This window comes from Dryobates pubescens, chromosome 11 (genome assembly GCF_014839835.1).
Source record: "Dryobates pubescens isolate bDryPub1 chromosome 11, bDryPub1.pri, whole genome shotgun sequence".
In the NCBI taxonomy this organism is placed as follows: Eukaryota; Metazoa; Chordata; class Aves; order Piciformes; family Picidae; genus Dryobates; species Dryobates pubescens.
Window position 1 is genome coordinate 36703994 of NC_071622.1, and position 27427 is coordinate 36731420.

At 43.7% G+C, this 27427-nt stretch overlaps 1 protein-coding gene across 1 annotated transcript; it reads right to left on the bottom strand.

Annotated features, from left to right (window-relative positions):
• Window positions 1–14427: 14427 nt before the first annotated feature.
• RWDD3 (RWD domain containing 3) lies at window positions 14428–24375 on the bottom strand. Its single transcript, XM_054165396.1, has 4 exons — window positions 24255–24375; window positions 17691–18172; window positions 15833–15948; window positions 14428–15739 (listed from the first exon to the last, which is right to left on the bottom strand). Exons 1-4 carry the CDS (start codon window positions 24337–24339, stop codon window positions 15625–15627), a joined length of 798 nt encoding a protein of 265 aa, XP_054021371.1. The 5' UTR covers window positions 24340–24375; the 3' UTR covers window positions 14428–15624.
• Window positions 24376–27427: the final 3052 nt, after the last annotated feature.

Here is a 27427-nt window from a genome sequence, read left to right on the forward strand (position 1 = left end):
ATAGGTCCACAGCTTCCACAAGAGCCATCCACTCACCCTCATGGGTTTCTTAAGCCCATGTGTGAAGTTGCCTTTTCCCAGCATTATTCAGCACAGTGTAGCCTCCCAGCACACAGCCTCCTCTCCATACAGAAAAGAGGGACAAAAACATGTAGCCTACAGAGACAACATGTCAAAACTTGTCCTTCAAACCCCCACACAGGTGTCACTTACAATACCCTGAACCAAAATGCTTGGGTTTCGAAGGTAAGAATGTCAAGTGATGGTTGGACCCAAAGCCTGGCCTGCTTATCACCTAACAAAAACTCTAGAGAGAGTTTCTTATACTAAAATGAATTCAGATTGGATGCCTCTAGTTACTGATAGGTGTAGTTTGCTGAAAGGTTTTGAGGACTGAAGAATCTCACTGCATTCAAGGGACACAATGTTTATGTCTTTCTTCTAAAATCAATTCCTGCATTGTAAACCTGAAAGCATTATGGGTGAACAATGCCACAGATCTCTCACTAGAGTCCTCACCACAAGTGGCAATTTCCATTTTCACTGAACTGGGTACATGCTGTTTTCTCTTGATCTTCACCACATAGAAGCCACTCACTCCAGCAAGGGATCCAAGCAGCCAGTGGCTTCATCAAGGGTTTACAAATGTTGAGAAACCAAGTGGCAGGTTCAGACAAAGCAACACTGTTCAGAGAGGAGGCCACAAGAAGACATAAGGATGCCTGCAGAAATGAGCAGCATCAGGGGAAGCTCTCTGTGCAGAAGATGTCTCTGGTTTGAAACACAAGCAGCAGTAACCCTCAGCCTCTGCTTCTCCCTGCAGTGGGGTGGGGAGCTGGAGGGGTAGCCTACCACCGGGCCCCCGGGCACCCTGCAGCCACCAGGCCTGGCTGCCTCACCAGCAGCTGGTGAGCAGGCTGGGCTGCTACCCACAGGAGCCCTCAGGAGCAGAGCAGCCAAGGAGCCTGAGCAACTATGCACAGCCTTGCTGCAGCTGGTGGTTGGTCCCCACCACTTTCTGCTTCCACACCTTTCATTCTGCCTGGCACTCTGCTTTGTTCTTTCACAGTGCTTTTGGCATCACTTTCCAGTCCACTGTCTCTTTCTCTCTTCTTGTTCAATATTTCTACCCTATTTCTTCTCTACTGTGTGATTCTTTGCTGGTCCCATGTCACTAAAAACTGATATCCAAGCTCCTTCCCAACTCCCACATAGGCTTTCAGGAAAGACAAGGGTAAGGACATGTTTTCCCCTCCATCTCTTTTGCCACACACAGCCCAAGCACAGCAGCTGCTGCAAACTACCCCTTTAGCTGCTGCATGCCCAGGGACAGCAGTGTTCTGTCCCATCCCACCTTGGGGCCGCTGTCCCACAGCCTCCTGCTGCATCCACCACCATGTACACCTGTGAAGCTGTCCTCCACAACCCCCAAAAGCTGACTGCCTAATGTGGGGAGCTCAATGTATGAGAGAAGGCTTTTTTTCAGCTTAAAAACTGTTATGACATTAGAAAGCTGGTTGTAAATTTCACATAAAGGGGTCTTGTCTCTTCATCACGTACAGAAATGTCACCCACTGGAAGACTGTTGCACAAATGCCTCCCAGCAGTGCCAGATCTGTCTGTAGCATGGCATATAAGATGCTTGCTCTTCCAGTAGCCTGCACTTTTCAGCAATTACTAATTCCTCAAACATTTAAAACAGACCTTTCCAATTGTGCTTTCACCTCGTGAGGTCACCGCAGTGATCTCAGCCTTGTGTGGCTCATAGCTCCCCTTTCAGCTTTCCTTTTGAAAGGCATATAACATACCCAGTCAAACAAGAGTCAAAAGCAGACTCCTAAGGCTAAGATGTGTTTGTCCCCAAAACTCTCCCCTCTGCTAACAGAAGTCCTTTTCAGCAGCTTTCACGCATGAGACAAGGAGCTCTAAAACATTCCTTATCTCAGGGAAAGCACAACAGTCAGGACTTTTCCCCTTTCAACTCTCAGCTGCTCCTCTCTATGAGAACGTAGGCTAGCAAGATAAGGAGAGCATTCCAGCAGATCTATTCCTCTCTCTTCCTCTATTACTAAGAAAGCAAAAAACTAACACACACACCCCCACTACCTCCCAAATGGAGGCAGGCCTCTTGTCAGATAAACCACTCATCTGTGTCTTTTATGCCACCAAAGGGCTCACTATCAGTTGGTTTTATCAGTTAATACTAAACTGGTTTCAGATAGGAAAAAAAGCATTTTTCCTTGCACTGCACTAAATAATTTGCCTTTACATAGACTGCATAAACTAAATTTCTGAAGAGGAACAACCAATTGTTGTTCCCTTTATGCAAGTGACAGGGGATGGATGCTCACGGACTGCCACACTGCATCCCACACTGTTGGTATTTTACTGTGGAGCTGGCTTTCACTGGCTGCTCGTTCTCATACACATTAGAAAGAGAAAGACATTTCACAGTACAAAAACCAAAATGATGGTGAGCACTGAGCTCTAGGATTAAGGCCTTCTCATCCTCAGGACAGCAAGACAGTCACACAGAAACAGAGAATAGTCTGAGTTGGATGGGACCTCCAAAAGTCATCCAGTCCAGCCCCCTCTGCAGTCAGCAGGGGCATCCTCAGCTCTATCAGTCCCTAGTTCCAGGGTTAGAGCACACCTATAAACAACACATGTAACGACTTGGGCACTTAACAGCACAGTGGGATCACAGTCAGTTGCTCCCAGAGGCACTGTCAGGATCTGTTCTCATGCAGCCTGAACCCAATTTTGAAGCCCATCTAGTCCCTTGTGCTGTCACAATGGTCAGCTAGAGATGGCTCCTGCCAGGAACAGCCACTGCCCCTTTTGCCTGGACAGCAAGCACATCTTCGCTTTCCTGTTTCTTCCAGCTCCAGTTGCAGAGATGCTTTCTCAGTTCTGGGGCCAGTAAGATTGAACTCACACCTGTCTGGTGCTCATGAAGACAGCATCTGCACTTACACAACTCATAGAATGGTCTGGGTTGGAAGAGACCTCCACAGGCCATCCAGTCTGACCCCCTCTGCAGTCCGCAGGGGCATGGTCAACTAGATCAGGATGCCCAGGGCCTCATCATGCCTCACCTTGAATATCTCCAGGGAAGGGATCCCAACCACCTAAGGAGGTGGTTGGTGGGAGACAGTGAGGAAGACCACTGCTTTCAGCACAAACCTATTGCTCCAACAAGCAAACCTTTGCTCTCCTCTTCTGGTCAGTATTTGCAAGTGGAGCAACCAAAGCGACGCTCAGTCTGTCCTGAGCACAGGTATCCTCCATGGGGAGCAGTGGTTCTACCATTGCCAGCTGTTGTTTCCCAGGAAAATGACACTTCATCCCTGAAAAACAATAGGATGCTACTGCCACAAGCCAAACACTACCCAAACCCTTTTAACTGCTCTCCTGTCTGAGTATGAAAGGAGCTGTGAAACAAAATGAACCAAGCGAAGAGCAGTCTGTTAATCACTGAGCATTTCTGGGACTTACCACACTGCAACAGTGGAAGTTGAGGCAAAGGACGTTCCATGTGAACATGAGGAAGGATTTTTTCCCTGTGAGAGTGACAGAACACTGGAACAGGCTGCCCAGGGGAGTTGTGGAGTCTCTCTGGAAATATTCAAAACCCACCTGGATGTGTTCCTGTGTGACCTGCTCTAGGTGCTCCTGCTCTGGCAGGGGGGTTAGACTGGATGAGCTTTTGAGTTCCCTTCCAGCCCCTAACATTCTGTGATTCTGTGATTTTCCAGAACTGCCAAAGCTTCCTGTTTCTGCAGAGCCTCAGTTTTCCATTCATCAGTGAAAAGTCTACCTTTTCACTTTGTACCTTTCAGAACAGCTCACATCACATCTGACCGTGAGCGCTGGCCTGAGCTTTCCCGTAGGTTATTTGTCACGTACCAGCTCTTGTCCAAAGGTCTGGGCATGTTCCAGCATCCCCTCTAACACTAGCAGGAAAACAAAACAAAATCAAAATCCTTCCCATCCCTGTGCAGAGAGCAGTCTCTCAAACACATCCATGCACAACCTAAGAGCTGTCACTTCAGATTGCCACAAGCTACATTTTGCCACAAAAGTGACCTTTCTCCAGGCCTCTGCTTCCCCTCCTGACTGCTACTGCCCACTACAAACATCAGCCTGCTACAGAAGGAAAAAAAGGTCTTGTGTGCAGGATAAAGAACCAGAATCCTGTACAAGGACTTTGATGTTTCTGTGTGTAAGTGTTTGGGATTCTTTTTTCTTTTGGTGTTTGTTCTTCAAACTGATGAATGAGACCTAAAGATTTGGTGAAGTTCAGTTAATCCTTTCCTGGGGTGCTTCCAGGAGGACCATTCCTTTTCTGGTGTTGCTACTGGAAAATGGCATAAATAGAATCTCTTGCTGCTGGCTCAGAGAATTAAAAGAAAATAAAAACAAGATAATGTGAAATAAAACAAAATAAAATAAAATAAAATAAAATAAGATAAAATAAAATAAAAATATAAAACAAAATAAAATAAAATTTAAAAATAAAATAAAATAAAAAACAAAATAAAATATTAAATTAAATTAAAAATAAAATACAAAATAAAATAAAATATAAAATAAAATAAAATAAAATAAAATAAAATCTAACATATAGAATTAAATTGAATTAAATTAAATTAAAAATAAAACACAAAATAAAATAAAAATATAAAACAAAATGAAATAAAATAAAATAAAAAATAAAATATAAAATTAAATTAAAAATAAAATACAAAATAAAATAAAATATAAAATAAAAAAATAAAATAAAATAAAAACATAAAACAAAATAAAATAAAATAAAATATAACATATAAAATTAAATTGAATAAAAATAAATAAAAAAAATAATATAAAAAAAAAAAAAAATAAAAAAAAAAAATAAAAAAAAAATAAAAAAAAAAAAAAAAAAAACAAAAAAAAAAAATAAAAATAAAAATAAAAATAAATAAAAAAAAATAAAAAAAAAAATATAAAAAAAAATAAAATAAAAAATATAAAAAATAAAAAAAAAAAAAAAATAAAAACAAAAAATAAATAAAAATAAATAAAAAATAAAAAAATAAAAAAATATAATAAAAAATAAATGAATACAAAAAAATATAAAAAATAAAACATAAAATAAATAAAAAAATAAAAAAAAATAAAAAATAAAAAAAATAAATAAAAAAAAAAATAAAAATATAAAAACAAATAAATAAATAAAAAAATAAAAAAAATAATAAAATATAAAATAATAATAAAAAAAAAAAATAAAAAATAAAAATAAAAATAAATAATAAAACTTTATAAATAAAAAAAAAAATATAAATATAAAATAAAATAAAATATAAAATATAAAATTAAAATAAAATAAAATAAAAAATAAACTTTTGACTCCTTATCTCTAACCAGAAAAATCCTAGACCCTCTTTGCTGCTACACCTGAAAAGTCCCTGCAAAACACTACCAGGATTTACACACAGACATTTTTCTCTGTGGTAGTTTACTATTCCACAGCAACTGAAACGTCGTGACATCTGTTGCTGCACTTGCAATGGTTTTGCTGCTAGTAAGCACTTCGCCAGCATGCTGCCTGTACTTCCTAACTTTGTCTTTGCCTTTTAGGTGTTCCCCAACTCACCCCACAAAGAGCTCTTCAGTGCCAGCAGCAGGCAGCATGGTGCAGATCCCTGTTCTGCGCTGCTGTTCACTAGCGTCAGCTTCGGCCAGGAGCCTGGAGAGGTGGCACCTCTGGACCGGTTTGGGTCTCTGTCTTTCTCCCTGCTCTGCTTTACTATCACCTTTCTTACAATTTTATCTTTTTTTTTTTTTTTCCCACAGCATCAATACAGAAATGATGAGCATCTGAAGATGTTTTATCACTGATCCTTTATTTTAAAGAGCATTCCCCTGATTCTTCTAAACTAGTGCAAAGGAAACCTGTAGCATCTTTTACTAATTGTGGGAAATGAATAATTGAAGTCTTAGAATAGAATAAATAGAATAGAATAGAATAAACCAGGTTGGAAGAGACCCTCGAGATCATCATTTCCAACCTATCATCCAACACTACCCAATCAACTAAACCATGGAACCAAGCATCCTGTCAAGCCTCGCCCTGAACACCCCCAGCAACGGTGACCCCACCACCTCCTCAGGCAGCCCATTCCAATGGGCAATCACTCTCTCTGTGTAAAACTTCCTCTTAACCTCCAGCCTAAACCTGCCCCTGACGCAGCCTGAGACTGTGCCCTCTTGTTCTGGTACTGGTTGCCTGGGAGAAGAGACCAACCTCTGCCTCACTACAACCCCCTTTCAGGTAGTTGTAGAGAGCAATAAGGCCACCCCTGAGTCTCCTCCTCTCCAGACTAAGCAACCCCAGCTCCCTCAATCTCTCCTCATAGGGCTGTGCTCCAAGCCCCTCACCAACCTTGTCACCCTTTTCTGGACACGCTCCAGCAAGTCAACATCCTTCCTAAACTGAGGGGCCCAGAACTGGACACAGGATTCAAGGTGTGGCCTAACCAGTGCAGTGTACAGGGGCAGAATGACCTCCCTGCTCCTGCTGGCCACACTGTTCCTGATGCAGGCCAGGATGCCATTGGCCCTCCTGGCTGCGTGGGCACACTGCAGGCTCATGTTCAGCCTACCGTCAACCAGCACCCCCAGGTCCCTTTCCACCTGACTGCTCTCCAGCCACTCTGACCCCAGCCTGTAGCTCTGCATGGAGTTGTTGTGGCCAAAGTGCAGAACCCGGCACTTGGATGTGTTCAATCTCATGCTCTTGGCCTCTGCCCATTTGTCCAGCCTGTCCAGGTCCCTCTGCAGAGCCTCTCTGCCCTCCAGCAGATCAACTCCTGCCCCCAGCTTGGTGTCGTCAGCAAATTTACTGATGATGGAAAGTCAAAGCAAGCAGGTTCCAGCTCCCTTCCTGCAGGTGCTTTTAAGTGATTTTTTATTTTCTACATAGGAAAGAACTGTGGTGCATGGCTGGCAGCAAAGCATGTGCTCTGTGCCAAGCTCCAGCCACCCGCCAGCTACCACGCAGCCCAGAAACTCAGACTGACGTGCTCACCTCTAGCAGGGTTTCTAGTATTTGGCTTCTTGTCAATGCAAAGGTAACCTTGAAGTCCTTCTTTGCTATACCAGTACCTCAGAAATATGATTTCCTGGAACCTTTGTAGCCATTCCAGGGGAGTATTTTCTCTCCTTCTCGTTTTTGCTCTTACTAGATGTGCCTTTCCTAATCTGTAATTAAGCAATGACTCTTAATCCAACAGCAAATCCCTGACCCAGAATAGATCTGCAGCACTTAAATCTTCAATCTTGTAATGCCTCTGACCACCACTATCATTCAAAATGATCTTTGTAACTGATGTGGAACTGAAACACATCAACCTCCCCAGGCATTATGCAGTACTTGAACAAAGACCATCCAACATCTTCTCATCAGGTCTCTCTAGCATCAATGCAGATGGTCTCATCAAAATGAAATGCTTACCTCTGCTCTCAGATTCCACACATAATTGGATTATTTTTTCCCCCAGAAGCCAACCCTGTCAACCCTTGCTTTCCACCACACCCATATTTTGCAGACAATCTGCTCCTGGGAGCTGTTAGTCACCTCCTCCATCAGTCTTCCGAATCCCCAGAGGTACCGCAGCTTGGTTTCCCACTCTTAGGAGACTTTCAGAGGTTTTTGCATCAACATATCCTCTGTCATCTCTGGGTCAGCTGAGAAGAATTGCTGTGATTCCTTTGCAGACAGCCTACAGCTCTCAAGAGAGGTTACTCACCTCCACAGCCATGAAAACCTCCATGACTTTTTATCACCTCTCCACACCATCTCTGCTAAAAAGAAACAATTACAGTATCACAGTATCACCAAGGTTGGAAGAGACCTCAAAGATCATCAAGTCCAACCTGTCACCACAGACCTCATGACTAGACCATGGCACCAAGTGCCAAATCCAGTCCCCTCTTGAACACCTCCAGGGATGGTGACTCCACCACCTCCCTGGGCAGCACATTCCAATGGCTAATGACTCTCTCTGGGAATAACTTTCTCCTCACCTCCAGCCTAAACTTCCCCTGGTGCAGCTTGAGACTGTGTCCTCTTGTTCTGGTGCTGGTTGCTATAGAGATGAGACCAACCCCTTCCTGCCTACAACCCCCCTTCAGGTAGTTGTAGAGAGCAATGAGGTCTCCCCTGAGCCTCCTCTTCTCCAGGCTAAACAATCCCAGCTCCCTCAGCCTCTTCTCATAGGGCTTGTGCTCAAGGCCTCCCACCAGCCTTGTTGCCCTTCTCTGGACACATTCAAGTGTCTCGATGTCCTTCAATGAAGCTGCCTATTTATTTCAGGCATTTATACTTGAAGCTTGGACACAGTAGCAATTTCTTTCCTCATACTCCCAAATCTCTTTCCAGAGAGTAATCAACCAAACAACCAAAAAACCTCTTTCTTTTGGCATCTCTGAGAGCCACATGGCCAGCATTTTTATTGCTGCCTGTTCCTTTCTAACACCTCCACTTCCACCAAATAAAAATCAGCCTCTGGCACAGCTTTTATCCATGCAGCTCAGCTTCTGCTCAGCATCCTGCAACCCACATGGGCAGTGTTGTCTCAAGTAACTCAGTTATTTTAACAAGAACTGCTTTTTCTACTGTTTTGGCTAAAAGGTACTCGTAGCATCCTCTCCCACAAAAATGTGCCCTGCCTCTGGGTACTGCACCAGGTTGGTGTTTGAGCAGAGACCAAGGAAATCATTTTGTGTTGATTTTTTTTCTGAGTGCCTCTCAGGACCCATAAAGGTGCATTAATTTCAGCACTTTTGGTCTTAAAAGGGGGGCACCCCTTCTGTTCTGCAGCTTTCTCTGTGACTGGCACAAGTGTAAACTTCAGGCTACTGGCCTCCGTGGCACCAACATGAATGGATGGAACAGAGGGCCCAATATGCCAGGCTGACCCTCATCCTAGGGAAGTCTGTGGTCTTCTGCAATGGGGGCAACACAAGATACCTCTATCCCCTTACTTCCCCACTGCCCCTCCCATCTCCTCTCTCCTTACCAGGAGACAAGAAAAGGAATGGAAAAAAAGGCAGAATAAGAGTTTTCATTTGATTTACACAGAGTATTTTCCTCCCCTGCTACAAAATTGGATGTGGCACTTGGTGCCATGGTTTAGTCATGAGGTCTGTGGTGACAGGTTGGACCTGATGATCTTTGAGGTCTCTTCTAACCTTGGTGATTCTGTGATTCTCTGTGTGTGTGAAAGTTATGAGATTCCAGCACTATATCCAGAGAACAGAAGTAAAAGGGAAAGCAATACCCACCCAAACCCCAGAAGAGGCAAACATGCACTCCCACTCAAGGATCAGAAAAGCAAGAGGGTGACCACTGCCCACTTTCCAGGGACACAAATACAGCACAGCCATGGATCCAGCAGTCATAAATCCATGACTTTGGTGGTGGGGAACATACACATAATGTGGTTGACACCACTACATCTTCCTGGAGCCTAAATCAGGGATACCACTAGGAAACTGCCCTAACCTGACATGATCATCAGACAATAGTCCTTATCTCCCAGACAGGTGGGGAGGAAGCTGCATCCCATAGTCTGAAGGGAATGAAGAGACTTCAAGGCCAGTTGGTGAAAGAGTCTGGGACACAAACTTATTTTCTCTTCCTTTCTTCCAGTTGCAGGTGATGACAAGAGATGGAATAGAAAGATCCAGTACATAAATATTGGTGATCCAAAACTGGTGATCCTGTACCAACCCTGGTCAGCAGCTGGGGCTCATGTCAGATAATTCCTTTGGAGTAAATAAAGGCAAATCAATGCCACACAGCTGATGAACTGGGTTTATTAGATTGGACCAGAGCAGAGGGGAAATGGGCCAGGAAAGGAGAGGGAAAAGTAGAGAGAGATAAAGTCAAGAAGAGACATCCCCATTTCTTGGATTCAGTTTGTAGAATTATCACAAGATCAGTGCCAAGTGACCTGTGAGAGAGCAGCACCTGGGCGTGCTGGTGGACAGCAGGATGACCATGAGCCAGCAATGTGTTCTTGTGGCCAAGAAGGTCAATGCCATCCTGGGCTGTATTAGAAGAGGGGTGCTTAGTAGGTCAAGAGAGGTTCTCCTCCCCCTCTGCTCTGTCCTGGTGAGGCCACATCTGGGCCATTCAGTTCGAGAAGGACCTCAGGGAACTGCTTGAGAGAGTCCAGCACAGAGCCACAAAACTGCTGAAGGCAGTGGAACATCTTCCTGTGAGGACAGGCTGAGGAAGCTGGGGCTCTTGAGCTTGGAAGAGTCTGAGGGCTGCCCTCATTCATGTTGACAAAGGGCAGTGTGGGGAGGATGGAGCCAGGCTCTGCTCAGGGATGACCAGTGACAGGACCAGGGGCACTGGGGGCAAGCTGGAGCAGAGGAGGTGCCATGGGAACAGAAGGGTAAACTTTTTCACTGTGAGGGTGATGGAGCCCTGGAGCAGGCTGCCCAAGGGGTTTATGGAGTCTCCTTCCCTGGAGACATTCAAAACCCTCCTGGATGTGTTCTTGCATCACCAAGGGGGTTGGACTGGATGATCTTTTGAGGTCCCTTCCAGCCCCTAACATTCTGTGATTCTGTGAGTATCCAGCTGCTCTCACAATGTAAGGCTCAGCTCAAGCAGCAGCAGACCATTCCCTCCCTGCACAGGTGAAACTGATTCACTCAGCTCTTTAAAGTTGAAGAAACACCCAGCCAGTTTCTTCAGTGGAGCAGCTGCATGTTGCCAGAGGTGGCCTCATAAAGTCCTAGAGAGTTCCTCACCTCCACCAAGCAGGTATCAAGGAGCAGTGTAATACAAGGAGTTGCTCTGTCAAGTTCAGCTCAAGAAAAGTGATCATTTGACTGCCTCCCATAAAAAAAGTCTTTATTTGTAGGAATGTGATAGGTAACAACAGGAAAAGCAGCACAACATAGAGTTATTGTTCTCATGAAAAGATCTCTTGCCTTGTTTCATCCTAAAATGACTCAGCAGTGCTTAGGTATAATGAATTGTAGATATTTATAATGGGGAATGCTAATAAAAGGTTGACCCTCAGTTCCATAATCAGCTATGTTCTAAAGCAAGATACAAACAGATTATTTGTATAACATTAAGAAACACAAACTAAAAGTGTAAGAGTTGTTACCTTATTAGCATAAAATGTAAGTATCTGCATGCATAATTAACTGAAAATATTAAGGGACTGATTTTTAGATTCCAAAGAATTCCTTAAAGTGTCTTTTAAGCAAATTATTGTCACTCTGAAGAGGTCTCTTCACTGCAGGTTAATAACTGGAGGTTACAAAACACAAAGGAGCCAATAGATGAAAACAGCACAGAACAACAACTGCAAAATACTGTTAGCATATTTGCATTGCAAGTTCCACTTCTGTCTATAATTAAGCAAGTAAGCTATCATAATTCTGGCAAAAGGTAACATAAAGTATAGATAAAAATACAAAGCCAGAAGAGAGCGTTGTCAGTGTTGCGTCTCAAGCTGCACCAGGGGAGGTTTAGGCTGGATGTTAGGAAGAAATTCTTCATGGAGTGATTGCCTATTGGAATGTGCTGCCCAGGGAGGTGGAGGAGTCACCATCATTGGAGGTGTTTAGGAGGAGACTTCATGGGGTGTTTGGTGCCATGCTTTAGTTGATTAGATGGTGTTGGATGATGGGTTGGACGTGATGATCTTGAAGGTCTCTTCCAAATTGGTTTATTCTATTCTAATCTAACAACAACTGCAAAATGCTGTTGGCATATTTGCATTTCAAGCTCCACTTCTGTCTATAATTAAGCAAGTAAGCTATCATAACTCTGGCAGAAGGTAACAAAGTATAGATAAAAATACAAAGCCGGAAGAGAGCGTTGTCAGTGTTGCATGTGCTACGCACAGACAGACAGGATGAGAAAACCTAATGCTGCTGTGGGATAAAAGCAAGTCGGGTCCAGCAGTTTCACTGTCTCACAGCGTAAGCAATGCCAGCCTCCAACTCTGGCAGAAACACAGTGTCTGCAACACTTGTGACCGTTTTAGGCTATGCCTTTAAGAAAGGGACAGTTACTGGAACACTCTGGCTGAATGTTTTGGTGTGAAAAGGAAAACAAAGATATTCTAATTTCATTGGTAGATTGGTAGAATGCAACTTTAAATTTTAGTTCAGTTTGAATCTCAGTCAGTTCTCTCTGTTCCAGTCTGCATGAGCAGCTGCTGCCTTTCCTCTGTGCTGGATGGAATTGACCTTGAATTAACTGAGCTAACCAGATAAGAAACTAATTCTTGCCTATGCTTTGAGCTAACAGAATTTCCTCCTTAATAATTTACCTTTTCTCTCTCTAACCCTTTTTGGGAAAAAAGGGAGGAAGGGGGAGAAAGGGGATTGTGGGGACCCTCCTCTCTGGAGGAGGGAAGGTTTACTTTGCTGTATATTTTTGTATCTATTGTAAATACTGTATCTTGTGTATATATTCATCTGCATGTCATCCTGCTTGTAAATACAGCTTTAATCTGTTTTTGCTTCGACTGAGTTAGCTGTGGTTTCTTTGTGTGTGGGGGGAGAACTAAACTTTCTCTCACCACCACAACACTGCAGCATCTAACCTCAAATGAACTACAATGTGATGATGTGGATTTTCAGAGACAAAAGATGTAAAAAAAAAACCCCAAAGGACACTAGGTTTAGAATCAGCCATCCATAGGGTCTATTAAACTCTTTTCAGAAGAAACAACGTAAACAAACATATTTTTCCACTAGGAAGTTTCCTTAGGCTCATTACTGTAATTCTGTGCATAATTTACCCTAATCCCAGTGCTCTTCACACAGAAATGAGAGAAGTGGTCTTATAGGAAAAGGAGAAAGAACAACAAAATTACAAAAATTAGCCTAACTTGCAACAGTGAAATCTGCTTTCAATGTTTTTAATTGATTAGCCTCATGTTGGCAAGAGTTGTAATCCCCATGAGAGTCAAGAAGTTAAAACAGATGGGGAATTCCCAATACTAAGGATGTTTCCAGTTGAAAGTGTCTCCCTCCTCTGGAACTCCACATTCCTTCCACTGCAGTCATATCCTTCTCCTGAATGGCAGGCAGTTTCACAGCACGTGCTGCTCACAAAGCTTTCTTTCCAAGAGGGGATAATAAAACTCCTTAAATACAAATATTAATGCTATAATTAATGCTATTAATGCCATAAATAATGGCTTGGACAATCAGTACAGAAAAGAAAGAAAGCAAAACTAGAAATGGGTAGATTCAGATTGGATGTCAAGAAGAAGTTCTTCCCCATGAGGGTGGTGAGACACTGGAACAGGTTGCCCAGTGAGGTGGTGGAAGCTTCATCCCTGGAGTTTTTAAGGCCAGGCTGGATGTGGCTTTGAGCAACCTGATGTAGTGTGAGGTGTCTCTGACCATGGCAGGGGGGTATGAACTAGATGGTCCCTGAGGTCCCTTCCAACCCTAACAATTGTAGGATTCTATGATCCTGTGGCTCTCCCTTGGACTCTCTCCAGCAGGCCTCTGTCTCCCTTGAACTGGGGAGCCCAAAGCTGTGCACAGTATTGCAGGTGTGGTCTCAGCAGGGCAGAGCAGAGGAGGAGAACCACCTCTCCCTAGCCCTGCTGGCCACACTTTTCTGGATGCACCCATTGGCTCTCTTGGCCACAAGAGCACATTGCTGTCCCATGGACAACTTGCTGTCCACCAGGACTCCAAGGTCTTTCTCCATGGAGCAGCTTTCCAGCTGACACACGCTTTCTCAGCATATTTTAACTCAGAACACCTCAATTCTGAAAACTGTCCTTTAAAATGCATGTTATTTTAATATTTTAAAATATTCTGTTATATTCTTCTTTTTAACAGCAAAAATTAATCTCTGCCTGCACTTGAAATGATAGCAAATCAGACTGCCTTTCTCTCAGGAAGGCACTCAAAATAACATAGAACAGATTTATGAAATCTCTTTTAGGCAGTTTGGTTTTTGCTGTGCCTGATGCACTGCATGTGTTAACCATGAAAAACTCATCAAGAAGAGTTTTTGCTGCTCTCTCATTAAATAAATCCGGGTGCATAAAATAGCATGCACCATACATATTTTGAGACACTCCCTTTTAGGAAAACTACCAACCTTCAAAGGGTGTACAACCCTTTATACATTTGATAGCTCAAACAGTAAAACCTGCAAACCCTAATCATGTAATTGCTTTTCTGGTACACAGAAAGAAAGAGGCATGATCTCATGGTCTGAGTATGACACTGGAAATCAGTGTCTTGAATTACCATTTGCCAAACCATACTATGGGAACCAAAGTGTGCCAGTCTACCCCCAGTACAACAGAGATAAGTTAATTTGCACTGGATTGGTCCAATCTATTCAGTTAACAAAGAAGACAAGATGTTTGGCTTCTGGGAGTGAGTTTTGGAGAGCAGTAAAGCACGTGTTCAGCGACATGCTCAAAACCAAGTGAAATGGCATTGCTAGCACCCGAGGAACTCCTGACTTCACAATTCTTACTGCCAGACAATTTATCTAGTCTTGCTAGAGAATGATTCCAGACAAAACAGAAATCAAAGGACATTAATAATTATAATGAATACGTATCAGATTCTCCCTAGGCAAACAGATCTTGCACAACTTAACTTGCCAAAATGATAATTTGTAACATTATACTGAAACACAGACCAGTGGTGAAAACGTTTGTAAGCTGCCTAAGGCCACTTAACCAATAAATAAATGAATGGTAAAGCTAGGGGAATTTTAATAGGGAGTTAGGAGTTCCCAGCTTCTCCAATGACAGAGAACTTGGCAAAAGTCCTGAGAGCCAGAAGACTGAAGTCTGTCTACATTCTGCTCTGACAGTTTAATTGAATCGAGGGATCTAAAGATGCACAGCAGTAAAACCAACTCAAGTGCAAAAAGAAGCCTGCAAACTATCAAATATTACAATTGATTTTTACCTTTACCTTCTTAATTAACTTAAATTCTCCATTTGAGTGCTTTCAATAAATTTTAGAACAAAAATTAACATTCAAAAAGACACACACAAGTTATTCCAGGCCCCAAGTGATGGGAACTTTTCTTTAAACCAACAATCTGGCACTTGCAGTCAAATAAATGGAGAAGGGAAAGCCAGTAAACAAGAACCTAAGGGATATTAAGTATATGCTGTCCTCACATATCCAGATCTACATTTGCAGTGCTCCTGATCAAAATATCTTCATATTAAGCTTCCAAAGCCAAATTAATGGTGCTTTTCAGCAGGTCATTACCAAAAAATACCACCATGAGGGATAAAAACCACAATAGTGGAAAACAGGGATTGCAAAACAGAGTCCAAACACAAGTCTATTGTTTTAACACAATTTCTTCCAGATCTCTTATGCTTGCCGTGCAATTATCACAATTAAAATCTGTTAATATACCAATGTCCAAAGATTACCAGTTCCTCATTTGTGAATTGCTTTCTCCTTCTTGCAGGAGGATGGCTACTCTGGCATTCTTTGCAGAAAAACTTTAATATTGTCTGCCAGACTGGTCTTTTTCTCTTCTGTCAGCATCTGCTTTGGTCAAAGAGTCCATCCAGTGTTTTTCTTGTAGTTCTATTTTAACAGAGGAGGCACAAACTCAGAGAAAAGGGTTGTAAGTCCTGCAGTTTCAAATTCCTTTTGTAGCTGATCCAGTGTTGAGTATTCTTTGACTTCAAACATCTGAAACCTATATTGTAAAAGGGAAACTCATGAATATGCTTAGATTTGTCAGAGTGTAATTATCAATTCTGTTACCTTCCTACCCACAACTAAATTATACCTTTTATGCTGTGCCTGTACTTTTGTCTCACACAGTACACTGATCATTTTCTCTTTGCATTTCTTTCCACTTGAGTCCACATCTACCTTAGAAGTTTTCTGAAGAATCAAGTACTCCTAAATGACACCAAAAACAACCAAAAAAAAGAGGATGTCATCCAGGATCATTGATGTTTAGTGAGATGCAAAAATCTATACAAAACACACAGACTGTTTTTCAGAACACAGCACTCAAATGTTGCAGGTGCACATCCCAACAAATATGTGACAGTTTCTGTTCATCAGAACATTCTCCTCTGGTATCACCACAAAAACCTCTCCAATGCAGTGGGAGTTCCTAAGTACAAACAAGACTTTCCAAGCCCAGGCATGCACTGGGAGCACCATCTCAGCTAAGTTAAGGAAAGAAACAGTTAGTAGTGACCTAGAAATCTGTCTGAGATTCATTTCTCATCACAAATTTTCTGGTTTTGGGGCATTTGAGAAATACAGGGAGACTGAACCTTGGCATATCACAGTCAGGAAATACACAGGAGAGCCACACTGGTGGTGGCTTGGTGATTCTTTCATCTTGGGGAGTATCCAGAGATGCTTGGAGAGGTGTGCGTTGATTCTATGGGGAGACTGATCAAGGGTTGAGGTGCTGTGCTGATACTGCATCTCCCCTTTCCTCTGCCTTGGAGGAAAGTGGAGATTATGGGGAGGGGGTTTGAGTCCCTGTGTTGTCGCAGGTGGACAGGCTGAGCTAGATGCGTTTTGCAGTCACACAGGTCTTGTGGAGCTGGTCAGAGAGCTGGCCAGGATGCAGGAGTCCCTGTCTGGCTGCAAAAAAAAACCCCGTAAGGGACATTTTTGTCCATGTTTTCTCTTTTTTTATTTATTTAATACACACATATACCTGCACACACACACACACACGTGTGTGTGTGTGGGTACCTAAAAACAGCTGGGTTTTTGCACTTTATTTGTGGCAGGAGCACAACTATTTTTTTATTATTATTTTTAGGAGTCGTGCCCCTTAACAGGGGAAGCCTGAATACAGGCAACTTTCTTGTTTGTTTTTTGCATGCTGGAAAGCTGGGACTACAAAAAATTAGCGGTTACAGCATTCGAGATGTGTGTGTGATGGGGGAAATGGGGCAGGGTCCTGGCTTACACTTCATCAGCCAACTCCCAGTGGTTTGATAGGTGAGATCCCTTCTTGGCAGCCTGTCGTGGGCTGCAATAGAGAGGTTCAGAATTGCAATTAACCACTATTGCTTTGTGCAAAAGTCTGCAGGTTTTGGATTTGTAATTTTTTTTTTCTTTTTTAAGAGTTTTGGGTTATGGGTATTTTTTCCCCCACTCACATGAACCTTCAGCTTTTTTGGCTGCATGCCTGAGCAGGAGGCAGGAGGTGAAGGCAGCCATGCTCGCCTTCAGTGCCTCACTGAGAGACTGGAGGTGGACAGCCCTTTGGTTTCATCCTTCATTGGCTTTTCCCAACCCCTTCAGTAGGAAACAACGTCCTTACAGATGGGAATAGAGAGGTTTGGGGAGAAATTCAGACTGTGCTTATCCCAAGACAGGTTGGACCAGATGATCCTTGAGGTCCCTTCCAACCTGTGTTCAAGGATTCTATACAGCGGTGTAATACAGTGGAAAGCAAAGTAATACAGGCCACAGGGCTACAGGTTATCAGTGGTTTCTTTCTCATTTCTTTTCTTAAAAACACAATAAAGTTGTTGGACCTTTTTACCCTTCTAATGATCAATCTGCTTCCAAAATTGTTAATCTTAGAAAAACACACATGAAATATTCAGATCCATAGGTTTCAGTGCTAAATCAATAGAACTAGTCAACATTCATTGTTCCTGCACCTTAATGTTGTTCCTGTCACCCTGAAGAAGAATCAATATTGTCTTGCCCATGAACATCAGTCTTCCAGTCAGCCCTAGATCCGAAGCCCATTTTTCCACAGTTTTGACGTATTTTGTCTTGGCCCTCATGTGATCTAAATGCAAAAGGAGCATCCAGATGCCGTCCTCTGTACTCCTTCCCTTTGACAAAGTAGTTTTTTCATTGGAAACTGTTGCTGATTGCTTAATGACATCTTTAAGATGCTGCTGTAGCCAAAGAATCAGATCATGCACCATTGGTTCAGAAAGATGCTCCTTTGCTTGTTCAAGTAATTTCTCTTTCACATCCATGCACTGGGCCCTTGTAAGCTGGGCTGAATTAACAGAAATCTCTGGTACAGTTGATGGATAATTGACTGGTAAATGAAATAACAGCTTCAGAAGTACATCTGTGTCTGGTTCTTTCACATTGATTTGAATTCTAAACGTGACTCCATGCGTCTCTGGAAAGCATCCCAAAAAACCAAACATGAATAGTTTGCAGTAAGTTGAAATACACATATATAGCATTAAGTCCTGGTATTTGCTTTACCATTTCATATCAAATAACTATCATGCCATATAAAATAAGGAGGGGGGGGAGGTTCTGCACAGTAGAGGATTGCAACCAATGACTCAAGCTATACTTGCAGGGAATGTTGAAATGAAGCATTTCCACATCATAGCAGAAGGAAAGTTATTAACACATTCTAAAAACATCATCCCTCTTAGAAACACCTAAGTCAGCTTCTACAGCTCCATAGCAGCAGCAAGGAAAGCTGAAAATAGGGCCTTGGACTCAGCACTGGCCTGGCATTGCTCCTAGAGAAAGCTGCAAGAGTTCTAACATCACCATCAGCACAAGGCAAGCAGACTTGCACTGAGCATTTTTTTTTTAAGACAGCCATTCAAAAGCAGCTGCATGCTGAAGAGACTCGAAAAGAAAAAACACAGATTCGCTGTCCCCTGCAACTTTCAGAGGAACTACACTTAATTCTCTTCTGCCAGCTTCTCCACAACAGTTGGACTGACATAAGGAGAGAATCCCTGCCACACACCTGACCTCAGGTACTGCATACATTCCTATCAACACACACACACATGTATGCACACACTCATATAAATGTACGTGTATGTATGCACATAGCTACTCAGGACCTGCTTTCGGTCTACTTCAGAACAGAACTCTTCAGAGTGAAAAGCATACCTACAGCATACAGCAGGGAGGGCAAAAGACCACATCTTCCTGATGCATCACATAATCAGGGACTGAATATGAAACGTATGTACAGTAATTCCTGCACTAAAACCTTCTCGACTAAAACAGATTTCACAGCACAACAATACAAAACTTCATGAAGTGGAAAGTGAGGACAAAGACCTAACCTACTTTTGCTCTTCTGCCATGAAGAAAGGGGCTATCAGATAAAAGATCTTCTTCAGATGTTCTCTGCTTCACCTCTTTGATGCATTCTAAACGCTTCACTCCTTTTCTTTCAAAAACTGCTAAGATGTCAGGTTAATTCATTCGATGAGGGCAGGAGATGCCAGATTTGAAAGGCAGATTAGAGTACAGCTGAGTTTCAGAGGAGCTCTTTTGAAGTGATTTGCCTTCTTCTCCCCATACCTTATCTTACCTTCCTTTACATGACAGTCGGTTGAATTATGTTTGATTAGTATTGCTGATGCTGCTAACCAACCTCAGTGCTCTCTATGATTTTATATTTGAACCCTGCTAAGTAAGTTAAAGAACCTAAAAGTGACTTGAACAGACAGAAGCACTTTAGAGAGCTTAGCCAAGGGCTTGTTTCCAAACATCCTTCCTGGGTTATACAAAGAACTCTCTAGGTCAGAGCAGTCACAAAATAAAATAAGCAAACCCTCTAACCCAAATATTCAAACTGTAGCATTACTATAAAGAAGTCTCCAAACATATACAAACCATCCCTAACAAAACAGAGTCAAATCCAGTACTAAAAGTGGAGTATTCAAATCCAGTGAATTAAATTAAATGACACACATAGCTACAGGCACTATGTACTAAAGTCTCATTCTCTGCCAACAGGAGATGTTCTTCTATCTTTAAGACGCTGTGAAAAGTCTCAGACCAATTTTAAGCCAAGTTTATTTCCCAGCAATGAACCAGCCTTGAAAGAGACTCCAATGTCCACAGTATCCAGCATGGGGGCCTTGCCCATTGGCAGTAGCTATGCAGGACCCCAAGCCTTCATATTCCTATCTCTGTCTTCTGCTACCCTGACAAACATTTCTCACTGAGCACCAGCAACAACAGCTCCTCTGCCATTGTATTAGGCTTGGTACACAAAAGTACCAAAAGTACGGTGTTGGATTGGTTGATGGGTTGGACGTGATGATCTTGAAGGTCTCTTCCAACCTGGTTTATTCTATGTATTCTATGTATTCTATGTATTCTACACAAGAAAAGCCTGCACTGCACCTTCTGGGACCCCCAGCAAGGCTCTTGGCTACCACAGAGGATCTCCAGCAAATGTGAGCACCACACTGCACACAGGCTGTACCTGCCAACCCACCTCCTTCCAGCTGCCCCTTACACAGGGCAGTACCAGAGGCACGCAGCCAGCTGAAGGCCAGCTGCATTTGGGTGGATGACATTGACACTATTATGTTCCTGCCCATGATTCACTTTATTTCAAATTGTGTTGCCATAAGAAATCTTACAAAGCACAGCCTATTAACGAGCTGAAGAACACTACTCTATTGCCAGCTTAATTACAGGGACAGAAACCCACGTTATACTCCTGATAATCCTCCCGATAATCCTCCCAGGATTTTTTCATTAGCTTGTTAGAACAGATCTCATCAACTCAGGAGTAACTGAGGAATAAACAGCTAGGCCAACCTTGCCCCTTTAGCAAGGGCCTCCTGCTGCAGGGATCACGTTCTCAAGCCTGTGACAATCTCCCACCTCCCCCTGTGATGAACTAATCGGAAGGTAGCAGCGCCACCTCGCATCCCGAGGTGCATTACCCAGCACCATCACGAAAAGCCCGGCCACGCTCACTTCCATCTGCTTCAGTCTTACTTTTAACAAGCAGAGTCGGTTCAAAAACATCTGGGGGGGCCACAGCATCTAAAGTTTAAACACTGCAGTGTCCATTTTCTGCACCAGCACTGCAGACAGCTGTCAGAACAAAGACCACACCACTGTCACCCTGTGCAAGGAGGCTCTAAAGAAAGACTTCTTTTGTTTGCACATGCTGAAAGGTCCGAGTGGTCTCCACAGCAAAACTGCGACTCCTTCTGAAATAAAAGGTTGGGTGTGACCATTCTGCTAGCTTTTAATGTGCTAATAAGACTAAAGTCAATACATTTTAATTCATTTTCCCCCAATAGCTGCATGCTTATCAGTATATTTGGCTCCAGCATACTTCAGATTTTTTTTCAAGCAGAGAGATATCCCCCTCCTCTCCTGCCCCAAGGCATTTTATGCAACACATGCAGCCTATTTTTAAATTCAGAAAATGGCACCTACTAATGCAAACGCTCAGAAGACACAAACACGTTTCTACAGAAAGCTTGCACGAACCAGAAGAGAACAGATTAACAAGTCAATTATGGATTTCTATCTGTAACACTAATCTTTGCAAATAGATACATAACATGAAAAAAAAAAAAAAAAAAGGAAGAAGAAATGCTGTAATTAATTTAAATTCATCAACACATTGGTTTTGATAAAAATATACTTTACATCCTGAACGCTTCATTGCTAAATTCCAGAAAGCCAAAGTTTTCAGTGCACCAGGAACTTAGAAAAGCATTTTCTTACATTCCTTGAAACCATAAATCCCCAGTGGCCTCCTTTTTGATCCTGTGGATCTACACACAAATTACTCTTAATGTATTAGAGAGAGCATAACATGACAGTCTTGGTGGAAGTTATTTCTGTGCGCAATGACAAATTTATATGGTTTGAAGAGATGTCAACTAGTGAATACTACAAAAATTAATTGGATAGAAACTAAAGGATTTCGTAGCTCCAATGCAACAGAGAAGTAAATTCCCAAAGTAAGAAAGCTACCAATAATCGTGGCTGAAAATAACCTTTTCCTTTTCACCAGAAAACAACTGAAACCAACCAGATATGCACGATCCAACACATCACGAACACACCCTGGCTAAAGGCCCTGTAGGTCACACAACATCAACACAAATAAAAGAGCCTCCTCTCTTTGTGCACTTGTGGCACTTCACGTTCCAGGAAGGTTTCTAAGCTTTTCACTGTTCTATTAATTTATGAACATAAAAACATTTTTCTGTATGTGAAGCCCAGGGAAAGGTGTGCCTCCTCTAAGAGATCCGCAGGCATAGCCATGCACATGCAATGTTCAGCTCTCCTCACAGCTTTTGAAATGAGCACCTGATAAGGCTGGATACTGTATTATCAAACTACACCTGAAAGAACATTTTCAAACTTTTTAAGAAAAAAAACAAAACACCACAATTCCAACAACAATTCCAAATATCAACTCAAACAAATCCAATGCCTACAATGGAGCATGAGGTGTGTCAAGCAGATTGAGGCAGAAAACAATCTTACTTTTAGATTGCCCAAATTAATTGTGCTCCATGCAGACACAAGCATCTTTATCCCTCTGAGGCTATCTGCACAAGAAGTATCACACAGTATCACAGTATAACTAAGGTTGGAAGAGACCCCAAGGATCATCAAGTCCAACCTGTCCCAACAGACCTCACAACTAGACCATGGCACCAAGTGCCACATCCAATCTCCCCTTGAACACCTCCAGGGACGGTGACTCCACCACCTCCCTGGGCAGCCCATTCCAATGACGAACGACTCGCTCAGTGAAGAACTTTTTCTTCACCTCGAGTCTAAACCTCCCCTGGCACAGCTTGAGACTGTGTCCTCTTGTTCTGGTGCTGGTTGCCTGGGAGAAGAGACCAACCCCTTCCTGTCTACAACCACCTTTCAGGTAGTTGTAGAGGGCAATGAGGTCACCCCTGAGCCTTCTCCAGGCTAAACAATCCCAGTTCCCTCAGCCTCTCCTCATAGGGCTCTTTTCAAATACCTACTTGCTTTTCTGTGTATTCACTATTTCAGCAATTATTTTGAAACAAAAGTTTCCTAGTAGCTTCTTAGTTTGAGTCACTCAGTAGTGGCCACTTAAAACTGTACAAAGGTGTTGTCACAGAATTACAGAATGCTCGAGGTAGGCATGGACTTCTAGAGGCCACCTTCTCCACCCTCCCCACTCAAGAAGGGCGACCTGCAGCAGGCTATCGAGTGCAACATCCAGTTGGCTTTAGAATACATTACAGAATGGAGGCTCCACAACCTCTCTAAGCAATCTGTTCCAGTGCCTCACAGGAAAAAAGTGTTTCCTTGTCAGTCTCACATCTTTGGGACCAAGTACATGAGAAAACAAAATCTGAAAACAAGCCATCAGATCAAATTTTAATGGCATTCTCCAGCACTTTACTGCAGTCCATCCAGCAGGAAACCACCTGCTCTCCACTGCTCCGCTGGGGATCTTGGCAGTACACTGCTAAAGCTCCCAGCACACCAGAGACAGCAAGTGGTACAGAGTAGAACCACATTCTCTCTGTATATTTATATATCTCCAACAAATACACAACAGGGTCGTCACTATGCTTTCCTCATGCTCTGGATGTGAAGAGACACACCAGACTCTCATATCCCACCTGACACTTTCTTTAAGCCTGATAGTAACTTAGTAACTGCTGTGGTACACCGGCACTAGTGAGATTTACTGTCCCTCGCTAAAGGGGCATCTTCACAGCCCTGTGACAGCACATACTGATAAAAAACATTGCTTAAAATTAGGTTTTGAGCAGCAGCCACCACCACTGATGCAGAAAACATGGAGTAAAGGTGTCTACTCTCACCACGCTCCTAGCCTACGGCACCGAGCAGCCGATGAGAGCAAGCACTACATATGATCTCCATACACAGCAAACACGAAAGATTAGCCTTAGTACTCTGTAAAACCCGCAGCCACACACACATTGCTGAAACTAGTGAAGATCCTACGGTCCAGATTACTGCTTTAGCCCCAGAAAAAGGCAGAGATGTCCCAAGGCTTCTCACGCAGAGCAACAGCTGTACCCCAATATCGCACGGCAAATACCTGCCCTTGCGACACACCTGCTTATCCGCCTCAACAGCACGCAGCCCGCTCCCGCCACCGGCCCTCGCTCACGGTACTGCAAACTGATGAAATTAAGAACCTCGCTAATTACAAACGAACAGGACTCGCTAGGATTTGTACCCTACAAAGGGCCTAGCGGCGAAACAGGCGCTGCCGCGGAAAGCAAGCGACCAAGCCAGAGCAGCCCCGCCGGGCCTGCCGTGAGCGGGCCCGCAGCGCCTCCTCTCGGGGCCGGGCCGGGCCGGCGCTACAGGCGAGCGCCAAGCCGCCCGGCTGAGGCGCCGTCACCCTGGTCTTCGTTTGGGCAGCTCGGCGAGGCACTGCCCAGCGCGGCGACCCGTAGCCCTCTGGAGAGGGACGCGGCCACCTTCACCTGACACTGATAAAACCTCGCAGGCGTCCGGCTCGCAGTAAATGGCGGCGAGAGCTGTTAACTCCTCCAGCGCTAGCTCCGACATGGCCGCGGCCGCCGCCGCCACCCCAGCCCGCGCCTCAAGGAGGGCACCGCTGGCGGCGGGGTTCTTGCAGCCCTGCGCAGGCCTCGCCCGCCGCAGCCCCTGGGTTCAGGCCTGCGGAGCGACGAGAGGCCTGTCAGCCTATGGGGCAGCGAGCGGCGGCGGGCGCTGGCAGAGGCCTGTCTCCCTCGGTGCCGAACAAAATGGCCGCTCTGCGCGGCGGCCCGCGCGGCAGCGCTCCGCGGGCGGGCAGCTTGGCACGGCCGTCTCCGGCCCACGGGAACCAACGGCCTGCATGGCTGGACAGGCAGCCGAAACGCTGCCACGCACGCTCATGCAAGCTCATTAGAATGCAAACGCTTGCTTCTTGCAGTGCGGGTTCGGAACGGCCATCCCACCGAGGTCTGCTACAACCAACGCCCAGGTGGTCCCGAAACAGAATCACAGAATCAGTCAGGGTTGGAAGGGACCACAAGGATCACCTAGTTCCAACCCCCCTGCCATGGGCAGGGACACCTCACACTAGAACACCTCAGACTAGAATACTCAGCAGTTTCCATTGTGACAAAGGCACGGCTGGTTTGCTTTTTCACGAGAGTGTATTGTGTTATTTTTTTAATCCCCTGCATTCTGCTGAAATAACAAGGACCGTGGGAATGCTGCGGCTGAGGGGAATAAGGTGAAGGGAAAGAAGACAGCAGTTGTCAGGGGGACTGCCAGGTAGTGGGAGGCCACGCAGCTGTCAGAAGGCTTTGGTGGAAATTAGCCTTAAAAGTGCCGCATTCTGTTATTATGAACATTCTTGCCCGTGGTCTTTCCCCCCTTCTCCTTTGCTTTGCATATTCTATTTTACATGTTTAAATAAAAAAAAAGTCGATGTAAAAGTCTTTTAAATTGACACTATCAAAGACATTGAGGTCCCCATGAATAAGTTACTGCACTCTGACATTTGGAAGTCATCAAATGAGACAGTATAATGTCAGCTTGGTATTTTTCACACTGGGAAAATATCAGCTTCATGTCAAAAGATCTAAATTCCATCTTAATGTAATAAATTTTCTTGTATTTGCAGACCGGTGGAAATGCTAAATATTTAAATTTGAAATGAACTTCTGCAGTTACAATCTGGCCTTCACATTCCATTATTATTAAACTGGAAGTCAAGATCTTACTTTCCCTATTTCATTGGGGTTTTTTTTACGGTTTCTTCAAACATTGCACTGTTTGATAACATTAAGCCGTATTTGTGATAAAATAACATTAAGCCGTATTCATTTCTTCAAATGGATGCTTTCTCATCAACATAGGGGGGAAAAAAAATCTTGCTTTTTAGAGTCAGCCTCCATCAATCCAGCTCCAGCATCCTGTCACAAATCAATATGCCACTGACAGTATAAGTACTTTCCACTTCGCCTGAGAAGGCAAACAGAATGCAGCCTTTCATACCCAGGTAAGACTAACCTTCTTCCCATTGCTATCTGCAAAAGCCCTGTTAGTGGAATTGTGCCCCAAATCAATTAGGTGTTGCATCGACAACCACTAGTGATTATATATAAAGCTGTATGTTTAGACCCATTTTCTCCTAACCTGAGTGGTGAATAATAGAGGAGTAGACAGACATTTGGGGAAAAAAATGTCAGTGTGGAACATCCTCCTACATCTTTTTACCATCATTTCCATGCCAGCCCCCCTGCCATCCCTGCTGCTGCAACTGTAAGTGGTCCTAAAAGCGTGTAGTCTCAAAGGCATTAGAGGACCACTAAGAAGAGTTTAAAAACTACTGCAAACCACCCATTAAGCAGCCATGGAGAAAGACCTTGGAGTCCTGGCAGACAGCAAGTTCTGCATGGGACAGGAACGTGCCCTTGTGGCCAAGAGAGCCAATGGGATTCAGGGGTGCAACAAGAAAAGTGTGGCCAGCAGGGCTAGAGAGGTCTTTCTCCCCCTCTGCTCTGCCCTGCTGAGACCACACCTGCAATACTGTGTCCAGTTTGGGGCTCCCCAGTTCAAGAGAGACAGAGACCTGCTGGAGAGAGTCCAAGGGAGGGCCACAAGGATGATGAGGGGACTTGAGTATCTCCCCTGTGAAGAAAGACTGAGAGCCCTGGGGCTGTTTAGTCTGGAGAGGAGAAGGCTGAGAGAGGATCTAATCAATGTCTATCAATATCTGAGTGGTGAGTGTCAAGTGGAAGGGGACACAGTGGGTGGTGCACAGTAATAAGGAACAATGGATACAATCTTGAAAATAGAAGGTTTCAGCTCAACATGAGAAGAATCTTCTTTACAGTGAGGGTGACAGTGCCCTGGAGCAAGCTGCCCAGAGAGGTTGCGGACTCTCCTTCCTTGGAGACTTTCAAAACCCACCTGGATGCATTCCTGTGTGGACTACCCTGGGTGATCCTGCTCTGGCAGGGGGGTTGGACTGGATGATCTCTGGAGGTCCCTTCCAACCTCTAATGTTCTGTGATTCTGTGATTTTGGGGTCACAAGACAAAAATACCACGGAACCCATACTCACTGCTAAGTGTGATGGCTAATGTGTGCAACACAAACCACATCCATCCTTTGGCACTCCTGCAGGACAGCTGCAGTTCCTGTATTTTCTGCTGGAACCACATTGACAGCTCTAAAGCAACCAGAACAGTGTGCTTACCAACTGGAATGGTTCTCAGGACTGAGTTAAACAGCACTGATTTTTCTGATACCTAAGAAAGAAGTCATTAGTTCTGTAGCAACAAGGGTTAGCACAGTGCTAGAAGTCTTCCCAAAATGTAGCTTGTACAAAAATGGCAATGAGAAAGCAACACAAAAACCTGTAGAAAACAACTCCAGAATGGCAAAACTTCAAGGAAAACAGGATAGGCAACCCCTGGAGTTATGAAAACCTGTGATTTGCATGGTTGATTCGAAGGTTAAATTCAACATTTTTTATATGAGGTTTTACACTTCGAGTTTTGAAAGTGAGCTAATGGATTCTCAATGATCTACCAAAAAAAGCTTTCTTTCAAGAAAAAAATCAGGAAAAATCTTTTCCATTCCTGTTAAGTATTTTAGAAGCAAGCTTTTCAAGGGATGTGTGGTCTTGCATTGC